The 24,707-nt window shown below is 36.3% G+C and overlaps 1 protein-coding gene across 2 annotated transcripts in view; it reads right to left on the bottom strand.

Annotated features, from left to right (window-relative positions):
• Positions 1–24,707, bottom strand: part of GRIA2 (glutamate ionotropic receptor AMPA type subunit 2) — a gene marked incomplete at both ends in the record, with an annotated part of 91,112 nt that overhangs the window by 19,600 nt on the left and 46,805 nt on the right. For both annotated transcript variants that reach the window (XM_080344517.1, XM_080344518.1), the window contains 5 exons: positions 646–756; positions 1,448–1,552; positions 1,827–1,994; positions 19,451–19,612; positions 22,003–22,056. In XM_080344517.1, the coding sequence (XP_080200643.1) occupies positions 646–756; positions 1,448–1,552; positions 1,827–1,994; positions 19,451–19,612; positions 22,003–22,056 (600 nt within the window). The remainder of the gene's footprint in view (positions 1–645; positions 757–1,447; positions 1,553–1,826; positions 1,995–19,450; positions 19,613–22,002; positions 22,057–24,707) is intronic.

Here is a 24,707-nt window from a genome sequence, read left to right as displayed (position 1 = left end):
TCCTTACTGAATTACTACACAAACATTAGGTAAGATATCTATAACTATGCAATAAAGGTCTATCATGAGCAAAGCTGCTGATGAGTCTGATGAGTTGTACTAAAGTAACCTATCTCCTCTTTGCTCAGTTGTTACCAAACTATTCTTACATCCAGTGATATTCCTATGTCAGCTTGTGACTCGTCCAAACTGATAAAGAAGCTGTGTAACTTACAGAGAAATGCTGTTCTATAATGTTATTTTCTAGACAAGTACAACGCATCTTTTAATGTTTTATTTTACACTTCACCAATCCATGGCGGCTACAATTCTGAAGCATAAGAACCAGTCTCTTTGCTGTTTGGCAAAATCCTTTCTCTAAAACAAATGCCTCTCCTTTGAAAGCAGGTATTTCATTCCCATTTTCAAGCGTAAAAATTCTAACTTTCTAGGATGTTCAATCAATGACCACTTGTTTTCTACAGAACAAAACCACATACTGAATCATTTATATATCCTTAATTTCCAGATTTTATTTATGTATCATGATGAGTAACAGGTTACAACCTCAGATAATAATACAACACTGTATTTAAACTAACATAATGATGAGAAACAAATCACTGTAGGACATACTGTCTTCTGACAAAATATGAGGTTAATTACCAAAATAGTGGTGACAATAATAGTCTTATTCTCTAGTCCTGAAGATTCATTTCCAAGAGGGCCATCAAGAGGATTCACAACCATTTTGTCCACTTCGCTCCAATATCCAATCTAAAGAGAGTTTATAGGATGCACAGATACCAGTGAATATGAACTTTCATAGAGCAGGTAAAGCATGATCTATGCTCAAAGAGAACTATTTTAGCTATGGATTTACCAGTGTAAATATTTCTATTTATGTTGTTAAAGATTATTACAAATAGTAACAGGATAGAACTAATGCCATTTGTTGAGATTAATTTGTCTAATACAGGCACACTGTTTTCGCATATTAACAGGTATTAGTACCATCACACACTGAAGGACTGAAAGGGTTATGACAGACTCCGGATAAGGAAGACATGAGAAACTGGCTTTTCCTGAAAAATTTGGAATTAGAACAGTAAGATAATCACATTTCCAGAAACATCATTGAAAAGCTGCATTCTGCATTCATCATTCAGAAGCGTATTTCCCAAAATAATGGTTCATATTTAGCAATTCAGATGAGAAAGCAAAAAGTTTAATCTGCAAAACTGAAAAGAAAATACTGCTAGTACTTACCAGAAATAACAACTTGTATTTGTTAGAAAGAAATAATACATATTTTCACTGTGTTCTGCAAGACCCTTATAGAATACATCTATGAATAAGTATTATTACAACTCATGCTTTAATTAATCCATAGTGTTTCATTACCTACCTTAACTTGTTGCTTAGCATGGTAAAACCTTTAAAGACACTGTAAGACAATTCAAATTACCTTCCGAGGACCAGTACTTTTGAGTTCCATGACGTTTATTGTAAAATTGATTCTTTTTCCATTCTGATCAAACTTTATATTCCCTGTTAGACCTTCCACCTGAACCTATATAGATGGAGATTAAAATGGTACAAGAACTAAGTTTGTTTCTTTTTTGAAATGCATTTTCTATTTCCATAAAATGAAATTTCAAAAACATTCTGTTTAGACTCTTCCACACACAATATATTATCTTACTGTGAGACATATTCCTGAGGAGTTCACTTCCATGTTATTCCCAGCAAGATCCAGGCAGGTTAGGAGACTGGAAGGTTCTTTTCAAGCATTTATAGAGAATTTTACACATGCATTCATCCAGTATTCATTCAAGGGACACTACCTGTTTCAATGCCCTTTCTATTTCCACACCATGACCCCAGGGCACAGCTGGATTTGCAAGACAATCTCCAGCATTTCCTCTTCTGGAGATCTCAATCCTCTGTTTACGCAAATTCCGGAAAGCTTCTGTCATCACTTGAACAGCGTCATATGTAAGAGCAGATGTATACTGTAAAGAAGTGAAAATATTTAACTAAAAACCAGCTTCAGCTTCACTACACCTTTCAATACATTCTATAATCCATTAAACACAGAAATATATTAAAAATAAAAAGGACAGTAAGATATACGGGAAATCAGATGAGTTCTTCTGTAGTTTGAAGGTAAATACCCTCTGAGAGGCATCTATGCAAATTAATGAAGTGCTCTCCATCAGAATGGTTAGAAGCAGTGTTAATAAGTCTAACCTGAATATTTACATCTGTTTTCAGTGTGTATTCCATTCCTTTCTCACTACAACTGGGTAACAGTTCTGTGTGCAATGTCTGGAAACCCATGGATGTGACAGGGGGAAAAAAAAATCCACTATTTAACTTCAGTAAGCCTCTAAAAGTAAGGAATTATTCCTGATTACGCTCTTTGGGAGACATATTTATACACAGATCTGTAGACTACATCTCCTCTCACATATATACACACAAAACAACAGGCATTTGTAGATACATGTGCTTAACTTTTATCTGTTGAATAGATAAACTCAGGGGTAGCTATTTTCAAGTATGCAGTACCTTGTCAGCACCATGTTAGAGCAGGTTTTGGACTGAGATATCTGGAAGAACTGGTGCCCCTCAAAGAGCAATATAGGCAGGGAAGAGCCCCATGTTCCTAATCTGCCACAACACAAGGAGCTTTACAACTTTTCAGACATCAGGGGAGAATCCCGTGATCACATGCATCACAAGCTGGGGCTAAACAGCCAAAAGCAGTTAACTTCAGTGACTGGAAAATTTTACATCTTAACTAACTAACTGAACAGAAACCACATGTACACGTACACTGAGGACTTTGTTGGATGAGCCTGATGAGTCCAGAACATTGCAATTATGCCAAATATAGAGACATTTTTGGAATTATGGGCCAGAACATAACTACTTATAGCCTTATGAATGAATGCAATGATCCCTATGAAGGCTATTAGATGCTGAAAATATATAAACTGTAAAGTAGAGAAAATGATATATTGGCTCTTTGCTTCAATGGCTCAGACTTTAATGAGAATTTTAATTAGGTAGCTCAAGTCATGCAGAAGGCTCTTGTAATTGTAACCAAGGCAGGCTCCTGAATTGAGGTCATTTTTGTATGCAACTGTTAGACCTTGGAGAGGAAGAAAAGGAAGGTGGAACTCTTTTTTTTTCAGATATATAAGCTTACTTGGTGATTAATGTGAATCTTCCCAAGAAAGTTCTCTCAGTGACTTGTACAGAAGTATTTAAAGCGGTCAGAACAGCAGCAGAATCAAGTGTGAAACTGGCTGGAGCTGAAACTACTTTCTGCTACTGGAGTAATAGTGATTAAGTGGTGGACATGGATTTGGAGCTTCAGAGAAGGTCACAGTGAGAAGAGAAAGGACCCTGACTCATTTTCTTCTGAGACAGACTACTTCTTTAAGTGTAGCTCTTTGCAGTACAGAAACATATTGTACCACACTAGCATTTTGAGAAACTTTGGATACAGCACTGTCATTAACCACTGAAACATACTTTGAGTATCAGAGAAAATAAGAGATTGAAATTGATAAGTTATAGTGCTATCTAATTCAGTTTCCTATGTTTCATTTGATCATTGGGATAAGTTTAATGTGTCTTCTCAAAAATACTATCCGTATAGTATATAATTACTGGTCTGAATATTCACAACTCAGTCATAAATTCTGTTTGTGTAGGGGTTTGCCTATCAATACATACCTGCATGTATATACATGTCATCACATATATCCACAAGCTTTAATTTACGTTAAGTTAGCTTTAATCTAAGGATCTCAAAATATTTTACAAGCATTTTACATGTTGTTGGAGATGCCAAAAAAACCAAACAGCCCATGCATCATTTATTACTGCTTTATTCTGCATACACTTTCAGTTCCTAACAACCTTCATAGGGCTCTTTAAAACTATCCATAGCTTAATGAATAGATGTCAAGCTGACAAACTAAAACCAAGTGACCTCATTACCATAAACAAGAAATGACAGACAACCTGCACATGCAGAGGGGTGTCTCTGTGTGTGTGTCTGCATAAGAAATAAAAATGTCATAAGTTAAAGGATGCCTTAGCCCTGTCTTGATTCACTTTGTTTAGAGATGGAGATTCATTCATGTTCTGATCTGCACTATTAAAATAATTGGGACCACTATTTGGAATAATATTCTGTGGAAGTGGGATGGGCTCTTACAGCCTACTACTTTTACATCAGTGTAAATCTCATAACTTCATTTCAGTTCTTTTCAACTTCACATGAGAAAAATCAGCAACTTTAACACAAAATGGCACAGGTACTACCCTATAGTTCCCACAGAAACACCCGTATTAATTAAAGTATGGCAAAAAATATGCAAAAAAAAAAAAAATCTTCATTCTCCTAATTCCAGGACTATGATAATAAAAAATGATATATAAACTATAATATAATCCACAAAAGTGCCTAAAGATATCATCATAGACTCACAGAATACCAGGCTGGAAGGGACCATAAGGATAGTGTGGTCCAACCTTTCTTGGCGAAAGCACAGTCTAGACAAGATGACGCTGCACCCTGTCCAGCTGAATCTTAAAAGTGTCCAATGCTGGGACATCCACCACTTCCCTGGGGAGATTATTCCAATGGCCAATTGCTCTCATTGTGAAAAATTTCCCTGGTGTCCAATCAGAGTCTCCCCATGAGCAACATATCGTTTCTGTGTGACTCCTTGTAAAAAGGGAGTCTCTATCTTCTTTTTAGCTACCCTTTAAATACTGGAACATTATTTGCTATGAAACATGGATTGCATGCAATGTTATATGAAAAGAATTCCCTCTTTAAATAAATGCCCTACTTGCCAAGAAGAGAAAAGACAAGGTCCATACGTGATTTTTTCTTCAAATTAAATTTAAAATGTACTATAGACCTTAATAAAATTTGTAAGCTGCAATCGCGAAGATAAATTTGAAAAGACAAAAGAAAGTCATCCCAGACTAAGCAGAAGACATTAATCATGTGCTGTCCAAGAAAAACTGGTAAGATAAACTTTGGTAACATTAGCTGTCATTCAGAAGATACCAGATTATTACCAGATTATTACTAATGATTAATAATTATTAATAATCTGTAATTCAGAAGATACCAGCAATCCTTAACTAAAAGGCTCAGTACCCTACCTTGTACAATCAGTAACTGAAACTTCTGAAGATGAAATTGCAGATGACAGTCCCAGAAGCAGATTTTTTATATGTATATTTTAAAGCTGTAAGATATTATAGAAAGATGTAATCTTTGTTTGTTAGTCCCATGTTTAACCCAATGCTTAACTTTTATCTGTTGAATAGATAAACTCAGGGGTAGCTGTTCTCAAGTATGCAGTACCTTGTCAGCACCATGTTAGAACAGGTTTTGGGCTGAGATATCTGGAAGAACTGGTGCCCCTCAAAGAGCAATACAGGCAGGGAAGAGCCTGTCCACATGCTAAAGTCATAAAGAGATACACTTAGAGATTTAGAATATAACATTAAAAGAATATACTTAAGCAATAGAAAATAAATTAAAATGTGAAGACATAAAAAAAAAGTATTCTTAATCACAGTAAGTCAAATTATTTTTCCTCTTGATCTGGATATCTGCAATGTCTAAATCTATCTTTGACATACTAGTTGATTTTTTTTACAGTCAGAGAAGAGAAATAACCATTTTAAGGTGTGATTCATTTGACTTGTTAGACACTTTCCTTAAAATAAAATGAATCCTGCCTTCGATTCCATTAAGTTGATTTCTAGTGACTTCTGAGACTACTGGAGGAGTGCAGGGCGATCAGCTTAGATACATATATCTACACTGTAGACACACTAAAAACAAATTAAAACCATGGGGACTCTGAACTAGCCATTCAGCCCTAATCTAACACAACAGTGAGAAAGACTTAAAAAATAATGGGATACTTTGGGCAGAGACTGTACCAACAGAGTCAAAGAACACGGTGCGGGTATACAAGACACTAGGGAGACCTCTGCTAGAACGGCGTATCCAGCCGAAGCACTGTTCAAAAAGCTGAAATTGGTCTGAAACAGGCACAGAAGAAAGTTCCTCAGCATGTATGGGGGGTTGCTACTGCAGCAGCAGGAGAAGGGAGACTGTATCACTAATAGAGGTTAAGAGAAAGGAGGTCTAAAAAAAAAAAGTATTTTTCCTTGGAGACAGGTAAGATTCAAAGCAAGGTAATATAGGAAATGTTCTTTGCTGCAAGAGCAAGTGAGTAGAATCAATGGGTATAAACAAATGTTCAGCATTGTTCCCTATATTTAAACAATTTAAATATACTTAAATACCAACAAATATATATCAAAGGTAATAAGACAAACTTGTGTGTTCTTGTTGCTTGTGGGTATATTACATGTTTGACTTACTGCTTTACACCATCAATTTTTTTCCAATGGTTCACTATGCATTTCAGCACCTTGTTTATAATACTTCACTGAACTATACACAGACTAAATTGGGATATCAAATGGTGTCTCGCTTTAATGCATGTTACAACTTTATTTTGCTTTGAGAATTATATTCAATAAAATCTCTCATTTGAATTTTGTGCGTTTTTCTCATAACAAAGTATTTCTCTACTTGAAGGCTTGTATATACCATAAAAGCAGAATTGCCTTTTCATAGTGCTTTGTACAATAATTGCATTTTTTTGTCTAAACATTCACAAAACTCTTATCAAATTATTGGTAATTTCAGAAGTAAGTGGTAGAGATTGGGCTATAGATACAGACGCATTACTGCATTTTAATATCTTGCATATATATATATATATAAAAAATAGGTCTATACATACGTAAACCCATATTCATGAAGAACGAGACACAAATTTATTTGTCGAGAACTAGTAAAGGATCTGGACAACTATCTCCTGTAGTCTTTCAATGTAGTCAAACTAATGCAATTCAGTCACCTATTTCTTAAGGGTCTTAAAATGTATCTTGGGGCTATTTTGAAATGGTCAGTATTACACACACTTTGGAAGACATTTGAAAGTTGTTTGGCAGATGAAAGAGTAAGAGGAAAATTCTCCTTCAGGATCTCTTGTGATCCACTGTATACTGTCACTACAGAGCACAGGTATGGAAATAGTTACTTCTGATAGAAATAAGAGACATTATCAAATATTGTACACATAACTATCTTTGTAAATCCAGATGTTTTTTAAATGTGCACATAACCATGCATCATGCTCCTTTGTTCTGTGCAGGCATTAGCATGAATGGGGTCTGTATGAAGCAGCATGTCAGGCTGGATGCCAATCAACCTGCAAATAGGCTTTAAGTACAGGAGCATCTTCATTACCTGTGGGCATGTTTCAAACACTGGGGACATGAGGTAGAGGTCAGAGAACCCAGAAAAGACTGAACGCTTGCCTCTTCCTATTTAATCTTTACATTAGACTGGACCTCCTGTGAAAACAAGCAGCTTTTACAACAAACTTGCTTCCAGATGAAAATATTGCATATATATGCAAGATATTTGGAAATATCAGCTGATTATTTGTAAATTTTTTAATAACAATCCTGGTCCTGACTAAAAGTGAAGAGAAATGAAAAAAATGTAAAATGACTGGATTTTAAAATTAATCTCAATAAACATGGTATTTGAAATCAAGCCCTATTTATCTTAACAGATATACTTCATTAATTTTTGTTTTCAGACATTGTAAAGTCACATCAACTCACATTTTGATGATAGCCTTTATTTAAATGCAATTCCAGCATTCTGTGTGCACAGAACAGCTAAACAAATAATAAGTATTTTTAATCTGAAATGTCATAATGTTTTGAGCAGCACATTAGGAGCAAAGAACACCTTAAGCAACCTGTCACCTTGGAAAAATTTCAGTGTTGATGTGCAAAATTGCTATCCAGAAACCCTGATAATTTTGTGATGTGGTTATGTTGTTTAGGTATCTCCGTGTTTGTTTTAGAAAGGCTGTTTTCTCAGCACACCCCAGAACAGCTTTGGTTTCTAGCCAGGCACCTGCCTGAGCCTGCAGCCCTGGGAATCTGACTCCTATTTGAAAGACATGCCCACAGCACATCAGCAGACACTGACATGACTGGGGCACTTGTATCATCCCAACAGTCCCCCTGTAGGATATTTATAGGGGAAACTGACCTCTTTAACTCCTTTTAAAACTGAATATAGCAAAGATCACAAGATTTATGAACACCAAGGTGCTTGGCCTTTCTACCTATTTCAACTACTACTCTAACAGAAAGGAGATTCCTAGACTGTAATTCCTCCCCCAAGATTACCTCCAGTATGACTCAATGGAGTCATCAGAGGTTCTAATTCAGCAGAAAAAAAGAGTACAGGTACCTTTTGTTTTTTTTTTTTCCCCAAATTTTCTTTTTCTGGTTTTGCACTGAGGACAGAAATTTTAATGTACCATTAAATTTAGTGCAATGGCCAAAGAGAAGATCTAGTGATACTGTAAAATAGATATTTCTTCAAAATATCAGAAAGATGTCAGAGAATAAAAAAATTCCGGATATGGACAAAAGTCTTGGCAATCCAGTGAACCCTCTGTCTTCCAGGAAGAAACAGAGTAATGCCAGATCTTATTAATGGCACTGGTATTTGGATCTACTGAACTTCCAGACCTTTATCCAGAACAGCAAGTCAGCTTGTGTGTCTTGCACTCATTCAGAAATGTTAATGGAGAAGTTGCGTGGGAATTTATCCCTTCCATTATCCAGAAGGTAAAATTAGTCTAACATTCTGCCTCCTTTATTTTTTGAAAACGCACTACAGAGAACTACAGAGAACTCCGGCATGTCATTCAATCTCAGAAGTCCTTTAACCTTCATATCAACTAAGCTATCTGTGTCCACAGAAAGATGGGCAGATGCTTTCAGAAGTTCCTGCCGTTTACTCTGGGTCCACCATGTTGTTTTGTCTCAGCTTTTGTTGATCGTGGTGAATGGGTCTAAAACATACAAAGGTTGCGATGACTCAATATTGCTCACTCAGTGCAGTCGGTACTGATGTTACAGTACAGTGCACTGCTCGACAAGGCTTTTATTTTGCTGTTGTTCCAACAATAATGTATAAGCAATCTAAAATAAATGAAATATTGAACCAGACACCAAGTTCTGCAAGATGTCCTCCTAGCCAGTGCCATTAAAAACAACATGGTAGACTACTATCCTCTGTTAGTAGTCCAAGCTGGCAGCGAGGACATCAACAGAAGAAGTACTAAGATAATTAAGAAAGACTTTAAAGCACTGGGTCGATCAGTTCATGGGACGGGAGCACAAGTGATATTTGCCTCAGTTCCTGTGCTATCTGGGATGGATGAGGAGCTAAATAAAGAGAGGAGTAGAAAAGCCCATCTCATCAACAGGTGGCTTAAGGATTGGTGTCACCGTCAAAATTTTGGGTTTTTTGACCCGGGTGCTGCACTTTGGTCACAACAACCCCCTGCAGCGCTACAGGCTGGGCGCAGAGTGGCTGGAGAGCAGTCAGACAGAAAGGGACCTGGGGGTACTAATTGACAGGAAGCTCAACATGAGCATTCAGTGTGCCTAGGTGGCCAAGAAGGCCAATGGTATCCTGTCCTGTATCAAAAATAGCGTGGTCAGCAGGACAAGGGAAGTGATCCTTCCCCTGTACTCTGCATTGGTGAGGCCACACCTGGAGTATTGTGTTCAGTTCTGAGCCCCTCAGTTCAGGAAAGACATTGAAGTGCTGGAGCGGGTCCAGAGAAGAGCAACAAGACTAGTGAAGGGACTTGAACATAAGACCTATGGGGAGAGGCTGAGGGAGCTGGGGTTGTTTAGTCTGGAGAAGAGGAGGCTCAGAGGTGACCTCATCACTCTCTATAACTACCTGAAGGGAAGTTCTAGCCAGGTGGGGATTGGTCTCTTCTCCCAGGCAGTCAGCAATAGGACAAGGGGGCATGGGCTTCAACTCTGCCAGGGGAAATTTAGGCTGGATATTAGAAAGAAATTCTTTACCGAGAGAGTGATCAGCCATTGGAACGGCCTGCCCAGGGAGGTGGTGGACTCGCCGTCCCTGGAGGTTTTTAAAGTGAGGTTGGACATGGCACTTAGTGTCATGATCTAGTAAACAGACTAGAGTTGGACCAAGGGTTGGACTCGATGATCTCTGAGGTCTTTTCCAACCCAGTCGATTCTGTGATTCTGTGATTCTGTGATTCTGTGTTTCTATGCTAGTATTAAAAAACCCAAAACACAAACACAAACAAACCCCACCAAATAATAACAAAACGTTCACAGCTGTAGCCTTTTTTTCTAAATCTATCATACTATGCTGCAATACAAAAATATCTTCTTTTAAACACATTTTTAATGAGAAAGGATAACTATCAGGTACAAAAATAAAAAAGAACTTGAAAGGAGTACAGTAGTTTTTAATGAAAATCTTCACACTATCTTTTCTCTCTACCTAATACATATAGGCTTATGAGACCAGCAGTGAATTTAATCTTCATCCCTCTCCTTCTGAAAAATCCTAAAAAATTAAAAATAAATAAATCAGGAGGATACCTAATCTCTCCCTACAGTGAAGGCAGAAACGACATTACACTATTCATAATTTAAATATTTTGCACTTATTTTGTAAACTGTACATTCACTACAGTTGTGTAACAGCTTATTTGAACCTCAAACCATGGAGGTTCTTAAAGCCTCCAGTCATTACTCAATGGCTGAAAAGTTTACCATCTAAACTCACTTTTTTTTATTAAGCTCCTTATAAAGTCTATGAATTCTTGGCCTATTATTTCAATTTTTCTAGAAGCTTTTTAAACCCTCTTAATTGTCAAACCTAAAACTTACTCCTGGTGAACTTTATATCACCAAAAAACACACAGAGCTTGACAAAAAATTACTTGGATTTGAATCCATAGAGTTTGACAGAAATAATAAAAATAATTATTTGGATTTAGACCCACAGCATTTTACTTATAAAAAAAGATGATGTTGTTTTCTAACCCATGCCACTTTCTGTGGAAAATACCTAAACTGACAAAATAAATAAGATTTTACAGTTATTTGTGTAATCGCACTTCTAACTTTAAACAGGATGCACTTGCAAAACAGCAATGCCACTGATGATAAAATCACCTTTAATTTACTGTAAACCACAAAGAACATATGCCTTTTTAATTATCACCATACGAATACATAAAATATTTTTCTTCAAGGTTAAGCTAGAGAAAAGTATGTTCATAGTGTTATAAATCAGGAGTATCCAGCAGCAAAAACTGAAGCCTACTGTTATGATAGTGAAAATAGAACAAGTAGGAAAATTTAAGCAGAGAATGAGAATAAAATGTACAAATACAAAGGCAAAAAAGACTTATCTGAAAAATCATGCTATAAGAAATGGATTTGAAAGAACTAGTATGAATGTTTAAAATGTTAAAGTCTGGAGTTTGTTGGGGTTTTTTTTCTTTATTTTGGGGGGGAGGAGTGGTGGTTTGTTCTTTTGTGGGGATTTATTCTGGGCTTTGTTTTTCTCTTTTTTTTTTTTAAATCCACTTTACCCTAAAACTACACTTGAGTTTCTTTAAATTCTTATATTCTATCACAAAAGTCACTTTCTCTTAAAAAACTGAGGTTAGTCATAAATCAATAACCATATGTGACTTAGAGCAGACATAAATTTTAAAATATAAAATGCTCTTTTTCTAAAATATTTACTGAAATGTGGTCTTCAATCACTGCTCTTTTTATGAAAAACAAATGGTCATCCAAGCATTATTATCTATGGTAAATATCCTTTGTGAGTTGAGCTTTTAACCCAAAGAAAGTTACTATGATTATTATAAAAATGTATTTTAGGTTTTTTTCTAGTAGAATAATTCATGATTGATGCAATTAAGAAAATGGTAGAAGAGAGATTAGAGAACAGATTATTCTGTCTTATCAAATGACTAATACTATATGAATTATAATAACCTGAAAATTCTATTTGGCTCTTCAGCTATATTATTTTTACTCGTATCCAACAGAAAGTTATATATACATTAATGGAAATAATCTATTTACCCTAGAATTTGAACAACACTGCAACAGAAATGATTCTATATTGTAACTTCATATGAGGATTTTTTAGATTGAAATTTTTCACCAGCCTATTAAATAAAGCCACACTAAATGATATTTTAATTTGATTTTAATATATTCTGAATCATCGTTACTCTCTGTAACAATCTGCAGGAGAGGTACCTGAACCTGACATGACAATATACCTTGCACAAATTCACTTATCAGGGCAGGGAAAAAGAACACATTCAGGTGAAGTGCTGGTTGAAATAAGTGAGTTCCTGGGAAAACAGGCAGGAGGAATCCATTGCACTTTGTTGGCTGAAGATCCTTAAACACTTATAATTATTAATAATTCAAAGAAACAGAGCTGCATAGGGACATCAGGACTTGGCTCTGTAGTTTTCTGAACCCTGGCGAATACTTTTGCTTTGGCACAGTTCAAGCACTTTCACTTGCAGGATCGAAGGATCTGGGTCAATAGGCCCTTTGTATGTCTGAGACAAATCTACAGATATTGCCTCAAACCATCCACTGCTTTCACTGACTAAATGTTCCATTCTTTAATTGAGTTTTCTTTAAAAAAAACAATGAACCAACTATGCTGGAATGAGCGATTACTTATGGAAAAGAGCCTCAAGGTATTAAAAAGAAGCGTAAGTTTAACACTGAAATTTCTTACATCTACATTTTTCGTATATTTTTTTGGAAGTAGAGAAGATTGAACGGTAGGATTCAAAAGCCAAGTAGCTGGAATGCCAGCTGCGACATGTATATTTTTATGCTCAGGAAACCAAAACACAAGGACTGGAAAATGTAGCCAGAAAAAAATTACAATTTTACAAGGACACTTAAAAAAAAAAACAACACTCCAGTTTAGTTTCTGACTAAATCACATAATAAATACTGAAATTAGCTGATTTTTTTTAAAAAAATTTATTCATAAATCATTATAATCTACTTTAATTGAGGCATAATCAATCACAATTTTCCATTAAAACCATAGCAGGTACAACAGAATATCACTTATAACTCTTAATAAAATGCCTGGTATTATAAAAGCATTTTCCAACACACTGCAATCATAAGTGGCATGCCCCAAAATGAAGGTATTGTTTAACTCATTAACTGTACGCTTTTGCTTAGTTGTCTATATCTAGACTAAATTCTATCTGAATTTCTAGTTTGAAGAAATGTTTTCACTCTTCTCTTCTTTGTTTGTTATTATCAGTGAGTCATCTGAACTGTAATTATTTCTGCAAGTTGAATAGGCATTTTTATATTTGTCTGCATGTTCTCCGTATTCCATACTTGAGGTAAATTGGTACCAGTAGAGTTCAAACAGCAGATTTGAATGACAAGCCTCGTTCTTCCTGAATTACAGTTTAAGACTGGCAGTTTTCAATTTTTGCAATTTCATCATAAAGAGAACACTGTTTGGTACTATACAAACACTTCAAATTCTAGAATCACACTATCTTTGAAAAAAAATAGATTTCATAATAATTTTCTAAAAGACTACATGACTTGGCTATAAAAGAGACTTGAAAAGGTGAAACTACTAAAGGCGAAATCAGAAGGCAAAACCAATCTCTCATTTTGTTACCATAGTTATGCATTGATTGTGTGTGTGGGAAAGACATTATGAAGCCTGAAATGCAATCCTATGAATTCTGAACATCTGAAACATCATGTACAAGCATGAAGCAGTTTAATCCATTGAAAACAGCTGCAATAAGTACTGGGGGTGTTACCATCTTCCAACACAATGGTATCCTCTAGGAGTCCGAACTGCCTTGGGGTTTCAACCAGGCAGCCCCAAATTATTTTCTGCATGCTGCATGTAGTTTCTGTATATATCATACACAACTTGGCTCAGATACTTGCACACACAGCCTCAGGTTGCTCTTAAAAAAGCTCATCAGAGAGTACGATGACTTAGTGCTTAAGTCTGCCTAGCCTTCAGGAGGTACCAATTGAACTTCTTCCTGGAATTAAACCAAAGGCTGCCCCCAAACAGAATGGGTTAATCAGATTAGGAACTGGAACAGTTGGATGTGAACGGATGTGTTTTCCTTCAGTGTCCTTCCACAATGGCAAGAGGTTTGCCTCAGACATTATAGCCTGACGCACTAAGGGTAAGAAAGCCCAGCATATTTGTAAATATACAATAATGGATCAAAAGGGGACTTCGGCTTGTTATTATTAGGCCTTCATAAAATTAAATGTGGCTTTTGTTTTGCTGCATGACAAAAAAAATCACCCGGATGCTCCGTGGTAGGTTTCAAGATCTACACATTACTGGCTCATCTAGAATTGCATGCAGAGACTGGTAACACCTTAAATTACAACAGATATGTTTTAAATTTACTCTGGGGTAAACAGTATATCAGCTTTACTTTTGAAAAATGAAAATACTTTTTGTAAAAAGGCAGCAAAGCACTAGAGTTTTAAGCATTCTGCTTTACCTTTAAATCTTGTGGCTTTTATCAGTACAGGTACAGTGCAGCAACAAATAAAATCAGTGCCTCTTCTCATCCATGTTCTAAGACTGCAATTTCTTATAGTTAATAATTTATAAATTGTGAAGATGCATTTTTAAAGCAATTTGATTCAGGTCCTCTTCTGGGAATTTGTAGAACATGTTTTCAACACCGTTTTTCTTTCTTGAAAAGTTCATTGCTTTAAAATGCATGTTTTTTTAGAAAGAGGCGTCTTTCTACATTTTCAGGACTCTACTTGAGTGCTGTGATATGTCTTGTCACATTGGCTCAGTCATATTCCATTGACTTGCATTTTATAATGTAAAAGGAATGTATACTCCTTTTTGGATCACAAAAATAAGGTAATACAACACACTTGCGATGCCATTGCCTGCAATGAGATAACATTTGCAATCTCAGGGCTAACATTACCTGCTAGGGGCATGTAACCTCCTCTCATTGCTGTATTTGTAATACAGGACTTTCATTAGCCTTCCTGTTTCATACACAATTGGCAGTGACAGTTTCCTAGATTCTTTGGGAACTAGTGACAAGAGCTCATATATAACCACTGACACTTTGAACAACTGCCTTAAAATCAAAAGGAGAGAAATACGATTCATAAGATCACAGAAGGGACAAATGGGAGACCAGTGAGTTAAACCTGCTAAATAACTTAGATGTTTATACACTGTTCCAAGAAGTAAAGGATAACGAACACAGCTAGAATATTTATGTAAGAAGGAATGGCATGTTTAGGAAGAACAGGTAGGAAATGCAGTTCAACAAAAACAGATGAAAAATTCCGTACTTTAAAGGAATGATCAAGTGCATAGATATGGTATGAATGTGTCTAATTTGGCAGTAGTACAGAAAAGCAATGCAGAAAAAGATCTGGATGTTAGTGTGTATCTCTTGATAAATATTTTCCAACAGTGTCATGATGGTGAGGGAAAAAAAAAACAAACAAAAAACCACAACCGACCAAACAAACCCCAACAACAACAACAAAAATCAAACAAAACAAAGACAAAAACAAACAAACAAACAAAAAACACAAAAAAACCCCACGCAACAAAAAGCAAACCACAACCAAAAGTAACACAAAAGAAAGCCTTGAAAGGAGTACTGTCTCTGAGATACATGAAGCTATTATTTTGATCTCTACAGCACAGCACATAGATGTGATGCAGTACCAAGTCCCAGTCTGGCATTTCTAAGAACATGAGTACCAATTAGAAAGGTTCCAGAGCAACATGATGAACAGGATCTGAGAGGAGAAAATTCAAAGGAAAAGGGATTATTTAGTTTAGCAGGGAGGAGAGCAAGGACAAATACAGCAGCCATCTTCAAATATAGGACAGCTAAAACCGGGAACTTCCTCGTATCCATTAGAAACAGATAAAGGAGTAATGGATTAGGCAATATAAAGGCTACTTTAAGACAAACAAACAAAAAAACTAAAACCAAGACCATGTATGCTCTGCAACAGAATGCTTGGGGAGGTTTTGAAATCACTATATGCAGGAACTGCACAGGTATAGCTGATTCTGCCTTCAGGAAGGGAGGATGGACCAGGTGTCTGACTGCTCAAACACCTTTTCCTATGATTTCTATGATTCTGCTCTGGCTCCCTCAAGGACAGAAATGAAATGTGACACAGCTCTGTCCTCACATGTGATGGCAGGCAAAATGACAAGTAATATGCATATAAAGGCAAAAGATAGAAAGATACATTAAGAAATACAGTAACTGATACAATCAACCTCTCAAAACATTGCAATATACATCTACTTTTTACCCCCATCAATACCTCTAGCATTTATATGTATTTATATATTTATGTGGTTATTTAACATCTCAATCTTGTCACTGAAGATCAGTGTGATCCTGTATATTTCTTGAGCAGACAATATATAAAAAAGACAGATTAGACTTTTGAATTGAATTTAAACTGTCTTTTAAGTTGATGACATGCATGAAAATATTTAAATCTTTCAATTAGATTATTTTTCCTATCCATAATAAAATAAACCTCGAAAACATAAGATTTTTTCAAAAACTCTCCTTCAACCCTTCCAATTTCTAGTAGTATTGAAAGGACCTATCATGGAATAAATAAAGGTTTAAATAAAGTTTATCCATGATAAACTTAAAGATTTTAATGCTGCAACAAAAAATTGCAACCACTTCATCTTATCTAACACACATGCAATTCCCCAGCTATTTTAAGTAATATCTGAGGTGCCAGAATCCTTAGCACTGTGTGCCACCTACTTAGTTTTCCATTGAGGAAAAACAGCATCTTGGTTTCTGTTAGGTATTTTACATTAGCCATGCATTTAACTGTGATTATTTCCAGACTATGATTCTGCAACATTAGCAGGTAGGTAGGTAAATTTGGGCCCTCAAGAATCAGAGAGACTAAAGAATTGTATTAATCACCCACAGCCATAGAATCATAGAATCATAGAATGCAAGGGATTGGAAGGGACCTCGAAAGATCATCTAGTCCAATCCCCCTGCTGGAGCAGGAACACCTAGATGAGGCTACACAGGAACGTGTCCAGGCAGGTTTTGAATGTGTCCAGAGAAGGAGACTCCACAACCTCCCTGGGCAGCCTGTTCCAGTGTTCTGCTACCCTCACTGAGAAGAAGTTTCTCCTCAAGTTTAAGTGGAACCTCTTGTGTTCCAGCTTAAACCCATTACCCCTTGTCCTACCATTGTTTGCCACCGAGAAGAGCCTGGCTCCATCCTCGTGACACTCACCCTTTGTATATTTCTAAACATTAATACGGTCACCCCTCAGTCTCCTCTTCTCCAAACTAAAGAGACCCAGCTCCCTCAGCCTTTCCTCATAAGGGAGATGCTCCACTCCCTTAATCATCTTGGTTGCCCTACGCTGGACCCTCTCCAGCAGTTCCCTGTCCTTCTTGAACTGAGGAGCCCAGAACTGGACGCAATATTCCAGGTGTGGTCTCACTAGGGCAGAGTAGAGGAGAAGGAGAACCTCTCTTGACCTACTAACCACCCCCCTTCTAATATACCCCAGGATGCCATTGGCCTTCTTGGCCACAAGGGCACAGTGCTGGCTCATGGTCATCCTGTTGTCCACCAGGATCCCCAGGTCCCTCTCCCCTACACTGCTCTCTAATGGATCATTCCCCAGCTTATACTGGAACCTGGGGTTGTTCCTGCCCAGATGCAAGACTCTACACTTGCCCTTGTTATATTTCATTAAATTTTTCCCCACCCAGCTCTCCAGCCTGTCCAGGTCACGCTGGATGGCAGCACAGCCTTCTGGTGTGTCAGACACTCCTCTCAGCTTGGTGTCATCAGCAAACTTGCTGATAGTACACTCTAGTCCCTCATCCAAGTCATTGATGAATATATTGAACAGTACTGGCCCCAGAACCAACTCCTGAGGCACTCCACTAGATACAGGCCTCCAAACGGACTCTGCCCCATTGACCACAACTCTCTGGCTTCTTTCCTTCAGCCAGTTCGCAGTCCACCTCACTACCCGATCATCCAGACCACACTTCCTCAGTTTAGCTATGAGAATGCTGTGGGAGACTGTGTCAAATGCTTTACTGAAGTCAAGGTAGACCACATCCACCGCCCTGCCATCATCTATCCACCTCGTTATATCTTCATAAAAGGCTATGAGGTTGGTCAAGCAACCATATCCCTTCACTTTTTCCTAAATGGGAGCAATACATATTACATTCATATTACATACAATGTAAAATATGTATCTAAAGGCATGACACAGACTCTAGTTTATTTTGTCAAATATCAAATGAGAAATTTACTTATACTGTCAAACATTTTCGAATAAAAATATAACCACAGAAAAAACACAGTTTTGACTAAGTCCCCACAAAAAAAAATAAAAATCATAGCTTTGGCTAAGTCTCCTGCAAATCTGGCCTCAGAAAAAGGGAACCTACAAACTTTATTTCTTAATTTAAATTAAGGTTGTACACTTTACAGGATTTTTGTTCTAGGAATTTAAAAAATGATTCTTGCATTCCTTGCTCAAGCTTCTTATCCATCTCATTATAAATCAAGAATATGCTTCATGTTCAAAATATAACACAAAAAAAGTTATACCTAGAACATTTGCCATCTATCTTTTTGTCTTAGCACATTTTAGAGTTATTTAAGTATACTTATTCTTAATAAAATTTCTGTTCATACTATTTAAAAGAAAAATTATTTAGCATTAAAATTGCATTATTCTTTTTAACATCTTGCAAGCACTAATTGATCCTCAGAACATTCACATGAGGTAAGAAGGCACTATTAATCCAATTTTATCCAGAGGGAAAAACAAGGTGAGGACTTTTAACCACTTGTGCATTGTCACATTTGGTGTCACTCAGGCCTGAAAACAGACCATGATTCTGCACCTCAGGCATATCGCTGAATTTTAACAGTCTCTGTGGGATTTAGGCATCTGTCTCAAAACAACTGTCTTACCATTTCTTTGGGAGATTATGTTATAGCAGAAAGCACCAGACCTGTGCTCCCTGGAAGTCTATGTATGACTACATATTTGCCTTTAAAACATTTTGAAACACAAAGGAAGAGAAAAAAAGTCAGCATATATTTAATATGTCATCACATTCAAATCAATTACCTAACAAGCTGCCAGGCGCAGATTTACAGTGACACAAGAAAAATTAAAGTTGTCTCGAACCTTTTTGACACTGCAGTATCTTTGTTAAACCAGTCCTAGGATAAAGAATGTTAAAAGTACCCCAGAGAAATATAAAATTGTGCTAACACAGCTGATTTTGAAGGGCTTTCTCCATCTCTCGTCTTTCTATTCCAATTCTCTCACTTCCTGTACATCTGTCATGGTTAAAACAAATATAAGACATACCTTAATTGTACTAGTGTGTGCACCAGGATATTCTTTTTCCTCCAATGTTGACCAACGTTGTATAAACTTTGACACCAGAGGATCATCATAGTCAACTATCTGAAATCCTGAGACGTTAGCTCCTCCAAACTGAATTTTTGACAAATCTCCATCAGTAAATCCCTGGGCACAGAAAACGTTGTCTGTTATTCCAACACTTTTGGCAGATCTCTCAAGAGCATATACAAATAAAGAGTTACCATGTGACTTCTACTGCAGAAGTGTAAGCCAACATTTTCCTCAAACAGGATCCAAATTTAATCCTGGGCTGCCAGGATTAAGTTGTCAGCTCCAGCAGCCAGCAATGCCCCTCAATCCTCACTAGACATATGTCTTTATAGAGCAAGGGGTGAGTGGATCTGGCCTTGCCATGCTCACATTCCTGAACAATCCTGTTCACTTCAATGGGACTGCTTACATGACAAAGGGAACACTGACATTAATAACAGGCAAGCAGGTTTTAGTCAGGAATAGTTACAGCCACAGCTGAGTCCTCTTTTTGCTAGGAACACTAAAGCATGTGGAAGGACTTACCGTTTCCCCTGCCTCCTCCCTCCACTATAAAGAACTACTTCTCATTCGTACAAACAGCACGTTTTGTTTTCCATGTTCTGTGTTTTACCTTGTCCTAAATGTCCATACAAATGAATTTACACAAAATACTGATACCAGACACTTCAGTTTAAATGAATGCACTGAAGAAACATAAACAGAGGTAGTAACTTCAGACCACATTTTCAGAAGCTGCTACAATTGCTATACTAGATGCTCTTTAAATATTGTATATTAATGATACCCATCAATGATGTCTCACTGCATACTAATAGACATTTCTACAAGGGTCATGAAACTTTCTTCAATATTATTGTGAGCTTAAAGTTTGAACAGGAACATTCATTGTATACTTTGATCCTTTCTCCATCTATCAGCATGTTTTATTCTTAAAATAGATGAATTTCTTGACTGGCTGATAAAACTGAAGAAGCATATTATTAGTCAAGGAAAGAAAAAAGGTGGATTCAGTGAAGAAGATGGGATATGATCAAGTACTAGATAAGTTTTCTTTCTGACAGAAAAAAATACAGTTTTAAAATCATTACCATATCTATTTATATGATATTATACAAAAGATCTACAATGTTTGCATTAAAACTGTATACATTTGTAGGAAGCAAATATTATATTAAACAGCTTTAAAATACAATATTCAATAAGTTTTAGATCTTATAGGCTTACTGTTACAAGCTTAAAGCTATGGCTAAAATAGCAACCAGTCAACATAATGAAATACACTAGGCAATTGTTCTAAAATGTTTATTTCCCTTAAGACTAAAAGACAATTTATACAACATTTGCAATGCAAAAATACAAACGTCTAACAGAGAGTTTTTCAAATTTTGTAAGAATTTTACGTTTGCTTTGTGAATATCAGTAGCTGAACTTCTTTATCCTAAAAATTAGTTAATAAAATAAAAATGAAATCCCACTGTTCTGCCTTTAAATAGGTCTTTAGAGTATAAGGCTTCCTCTCATCTGTCTAGTGACATACATGATTCTTCAGAATACTCCCTGCCTGGACGGGGGAAGTATTTTGATCAAAGGTTGGGAAGAGACAGGAGTTACGATATCTGAAGTGTGACAGACACCCTATGGTTCTGTTCTCTCAGGCCCCTCAAAGGACCACGGAAGACAGGGTGTAAATTAGAGTACTCTGGGCTCTCCTGGAATTTATACCAAACGCTATCTTTTTTCTGGAACAGAATAACTGAGACTCAAGCCTGCAGAATTTGCTTTATCTGTTACAATAAAAAAAAAAAATTTTTTTTAAAAAAAAAAAAGGATAACATTTAACATTCCCTACCTTCAGTAAATAAGTGCTGTTGACTTTAATGTCAGTAAAATGGCCCTTAATCTTTAGATAAAATTTCAAAAATATGACCTTGACAGAATTTAGTGAGTTTCCTGAACCTTTCTCCTTAGAAAAACATTATTAGCTATACTGTGTGATCAGCCATGCTCAATAAAGGATTAATTGAAACTGATCACCAAGTCAACCTGAGAAAAGAAGATGTGTAAAGCTAAGACTCACTAGTCTAGCAGAATGAAAGCTGAAAGCTGAGAACTGTAATTTTTACATACTTTGGAGGTGGAAGAAGAAATACTAGTTTGCTGAATGAATGTGTGAGCCTACAATCTCCAAAGTTGTGTGGTTTTTTTTTTATTTCTGTACTCTACTTTTCTAAAGTATGTAGAAAAAGGGATGCAGCTCTACTGAGAGTGCTAAGCAACCTTCACGCCCACTGATGGGAATATCACAGGAAGTATTTAAGCCCTGAAAAGACTCAGCCGTTAAAACAAATACCATCTCAACTCATGCATTCATTCAGAGAGGCAAAATGACACTTAGCTTTTCTCTATTTTCTAAAATGCATTTAAAACAAAATAGTAGCTGATGTGCTTCCATAAACAGTAAAATGAGTAATAGATGTATTTTAAATATTAAAAATGCTTACCAGATTTGCAATGATATAATGGTATCCTTTAACATGTTTACCAATTGTGATAACCTGTAAAAAAAGAAATATCCCTGTAATGGAGAATGTTCACCTGATATGGACTGAGACTTAAAAACTACAAAATGCAGTATGATGTAAAAGCTAGTTATGAGCTTTCTTGTATGCAATACTGGGTTTGTTCAGTACTTTACTTTTTATTTTACTTAATGCACCACTGAACATGCTCTCCGCTGATGGAAATTAGTCATGTTGAAGTCCAAGTCCCAAGATCTGTAAGCAGAGGAGCTGAATGCTAATTACTATGCTTTGTATTAAAGGTACAACCTGGACAGGAAGGAAGCAGGTGTCATGCAGTAGAAGTCCTGTGCCTCAGAGATTCCTGCTGAGATTAGTCTCCCTTTGTAGCAGAATTGTAACATTCTTTGAACTAAAAAAAGCTTAAAAGCTCACTGACATTAATAAAAGAATCTACATTATAAGGAGGTCTTTAGAGTTAAAATTGTTGTTTACTGTCCTACAGCTTCCTCATAATCTCTCCCAAAGGTGGTGGTTTCTCAGCAGTCTCCACTGGCAAGCATGTACCATGGATTCTTCTCCCAAATACTCCTAGTTAAGACTATGTCTGCACAGGAAGTTTCCATCTGAAGCAAAACACTTCTCTGGAGAAAGAGAAATAAGAAGACTCTAGAGGTTTCTTCCATCTTTTGAACAATGACAAAAACTTTAATCAAGAGAGGACGATTCATTTATTTCCTCATTTAACATATAACTAAAATGTTCAGAATAGGTATCCTGTAACTTATATCAAGATAGTAGTGAACAACATTCCATATACTTGCTTTAATGAAGTTACAGGAATATAACTGAAGGCAGTGTTTAACAATAAGCTTTATGTTACTAGAGTTTAAGATTGAGAGGAATCACATTAGATGGGCCATAGAAGTTATTCAATTATTCCTCTTCTGAGCTCAATATATACATGATATATGAACTTTATTATTCTAAACCAGTTATTTGGTTCAGACTACTTAAAACTCACTACTTATAAAAAGGTTTTAGAACTATCTTCAGATGTATTTCTTATGCAGCTGCTGCTTCCAAAGAAAATTTTGTTAGACCAAACAGATTAGTCCTTCTGCATAAAACGTTTCTTCTTCACTGGTATCTGAGAAAACAATCAGTGGCTGCAAGTCTTTGGATCAATAGTTAGTAATCATGCTCTAACTGCCACTGGGTACTATTTCATTAATCTAGCTTTCTGAAACATCGCAATGTGTCACTCCTTCATATGAACATTAAGGATGCTGCCAGTTAAAACTTTGAGAAGATTCAGTGGTGGATCCAAAAGCCATGATGAAGGAGATTTGGACACAAAAGGTATTCAGCAGTGTCCCTAGTTTAGACTAGCATCTCAAGCAGGGATGGACAAGAAATAGCAGCAATCGCAGAGCTTACCAAAGGCTATCATCAGGGGTAAATGAGATTCTGCAAAGGAAGCTGGCTGAGGATAGAGGCTATATAATGAAGAGCATAGTAACACTGACCTGCCAAATCAGAGAAGAGGGATATAAACTAGTCTGAAGAGAGTTGGGAACTGAAATATTTTTCAACTTCAACTTACATAAACTGTTGAAATCTGGAAGAGAAACTATAACACAAAACAAAAAATAAGAATGATGAAGCGACTTAGCAAACACACTGTGCATCTGTACAAAGATCCAAGGTCTACAGAGCATAACTAGGTGAACCTGAGGTTGCCACCACAGTTTACAATGTTAGTGCAATAAATCAAAGTGCTACAATAGAAGATTTGTTCAAGAATAGAAAGCAAGGAAGAAAGTAAAAAAGTCGTTGCTCTCTATATAAAGACTGCAAATAATACTTCGGTATTCAGGAAAAATCTAGTCAACAGGAAGCCTGTTGCAAGTCTCTCAGTAAAACTACAGAGAAAAAAAGAAAAGAGATACTGATACAAAGTGCACCCTCAAGAAAAGAAGGAAATTGCTGAAGGTTTTTTTGGGAGTAGGAATTAAAAGAATTTTAAAATAATAAATCCAGTAGCAAAGCAAGACTTGAAGTACATATTCTGCTTTCAGAAAAGAAAATCAAAAGAACACATTCAAAGGCCAAGAAATTCATTGTTCAGCACGGACCTTCATTTTAAGAGACAGAGGAAATTAATAGAGAAATAGTTATTTTAGATTTTATTTCAGGCTACCTGAGAAATTGAAAGTGAGTTTACATTTTAACGTAAGAAAGGGAAGTTGCAGACCTAGAGTAATAGGATAATGGACTTAAAAACCAGACTGAACTCCAGAAACTGCTACAGTATCTTGCAAAGAGAATCTCAAGGCTAAACCCACATGAGACAGCTGACAGCAGTTTAAAATACCATATTCTAGGGCATAGCAGTAAACTGTTTTGAGGTGAACAACTAATTGGAATTATATTAACTGACCGGTGTAGCTGATTCACAGTTACCTAGAATTCTTCAGTGACTTACAAATCAAAAGAGCAAAAACAAAAGTTTACCCATCCGTATGCTTAAGAAATAGCAAAAGTCTGTCGGGATAAACTGAGAAAATCTCAAACCAAGGCAGAATCTATCAAAGTGCTATTAGGATACGGAAAATATCCCAGAGCTGCAATCAAATAAGAAGCGGCCACAGAAAATGGTAGTTCTATTACTAAACCAACAAAGA

The sequence above is a fragment of the Nesoenas mayeri genome, assembly GCF_963082525.1.
Source record: "Nesoenas mayeri genome assembly, chromosome: 4".
Classification (NCBI taxonomy): Eukaryota; Metazoa; Chordata; class Aves; order Columbiformes; family Columbidae; genus Nesoenas; species Nesoenas mayeri.
Note: the sequence above shows the minus strand (reverse complement) of the source record. Positions and strands in the feature narration are given on the sequence as shown.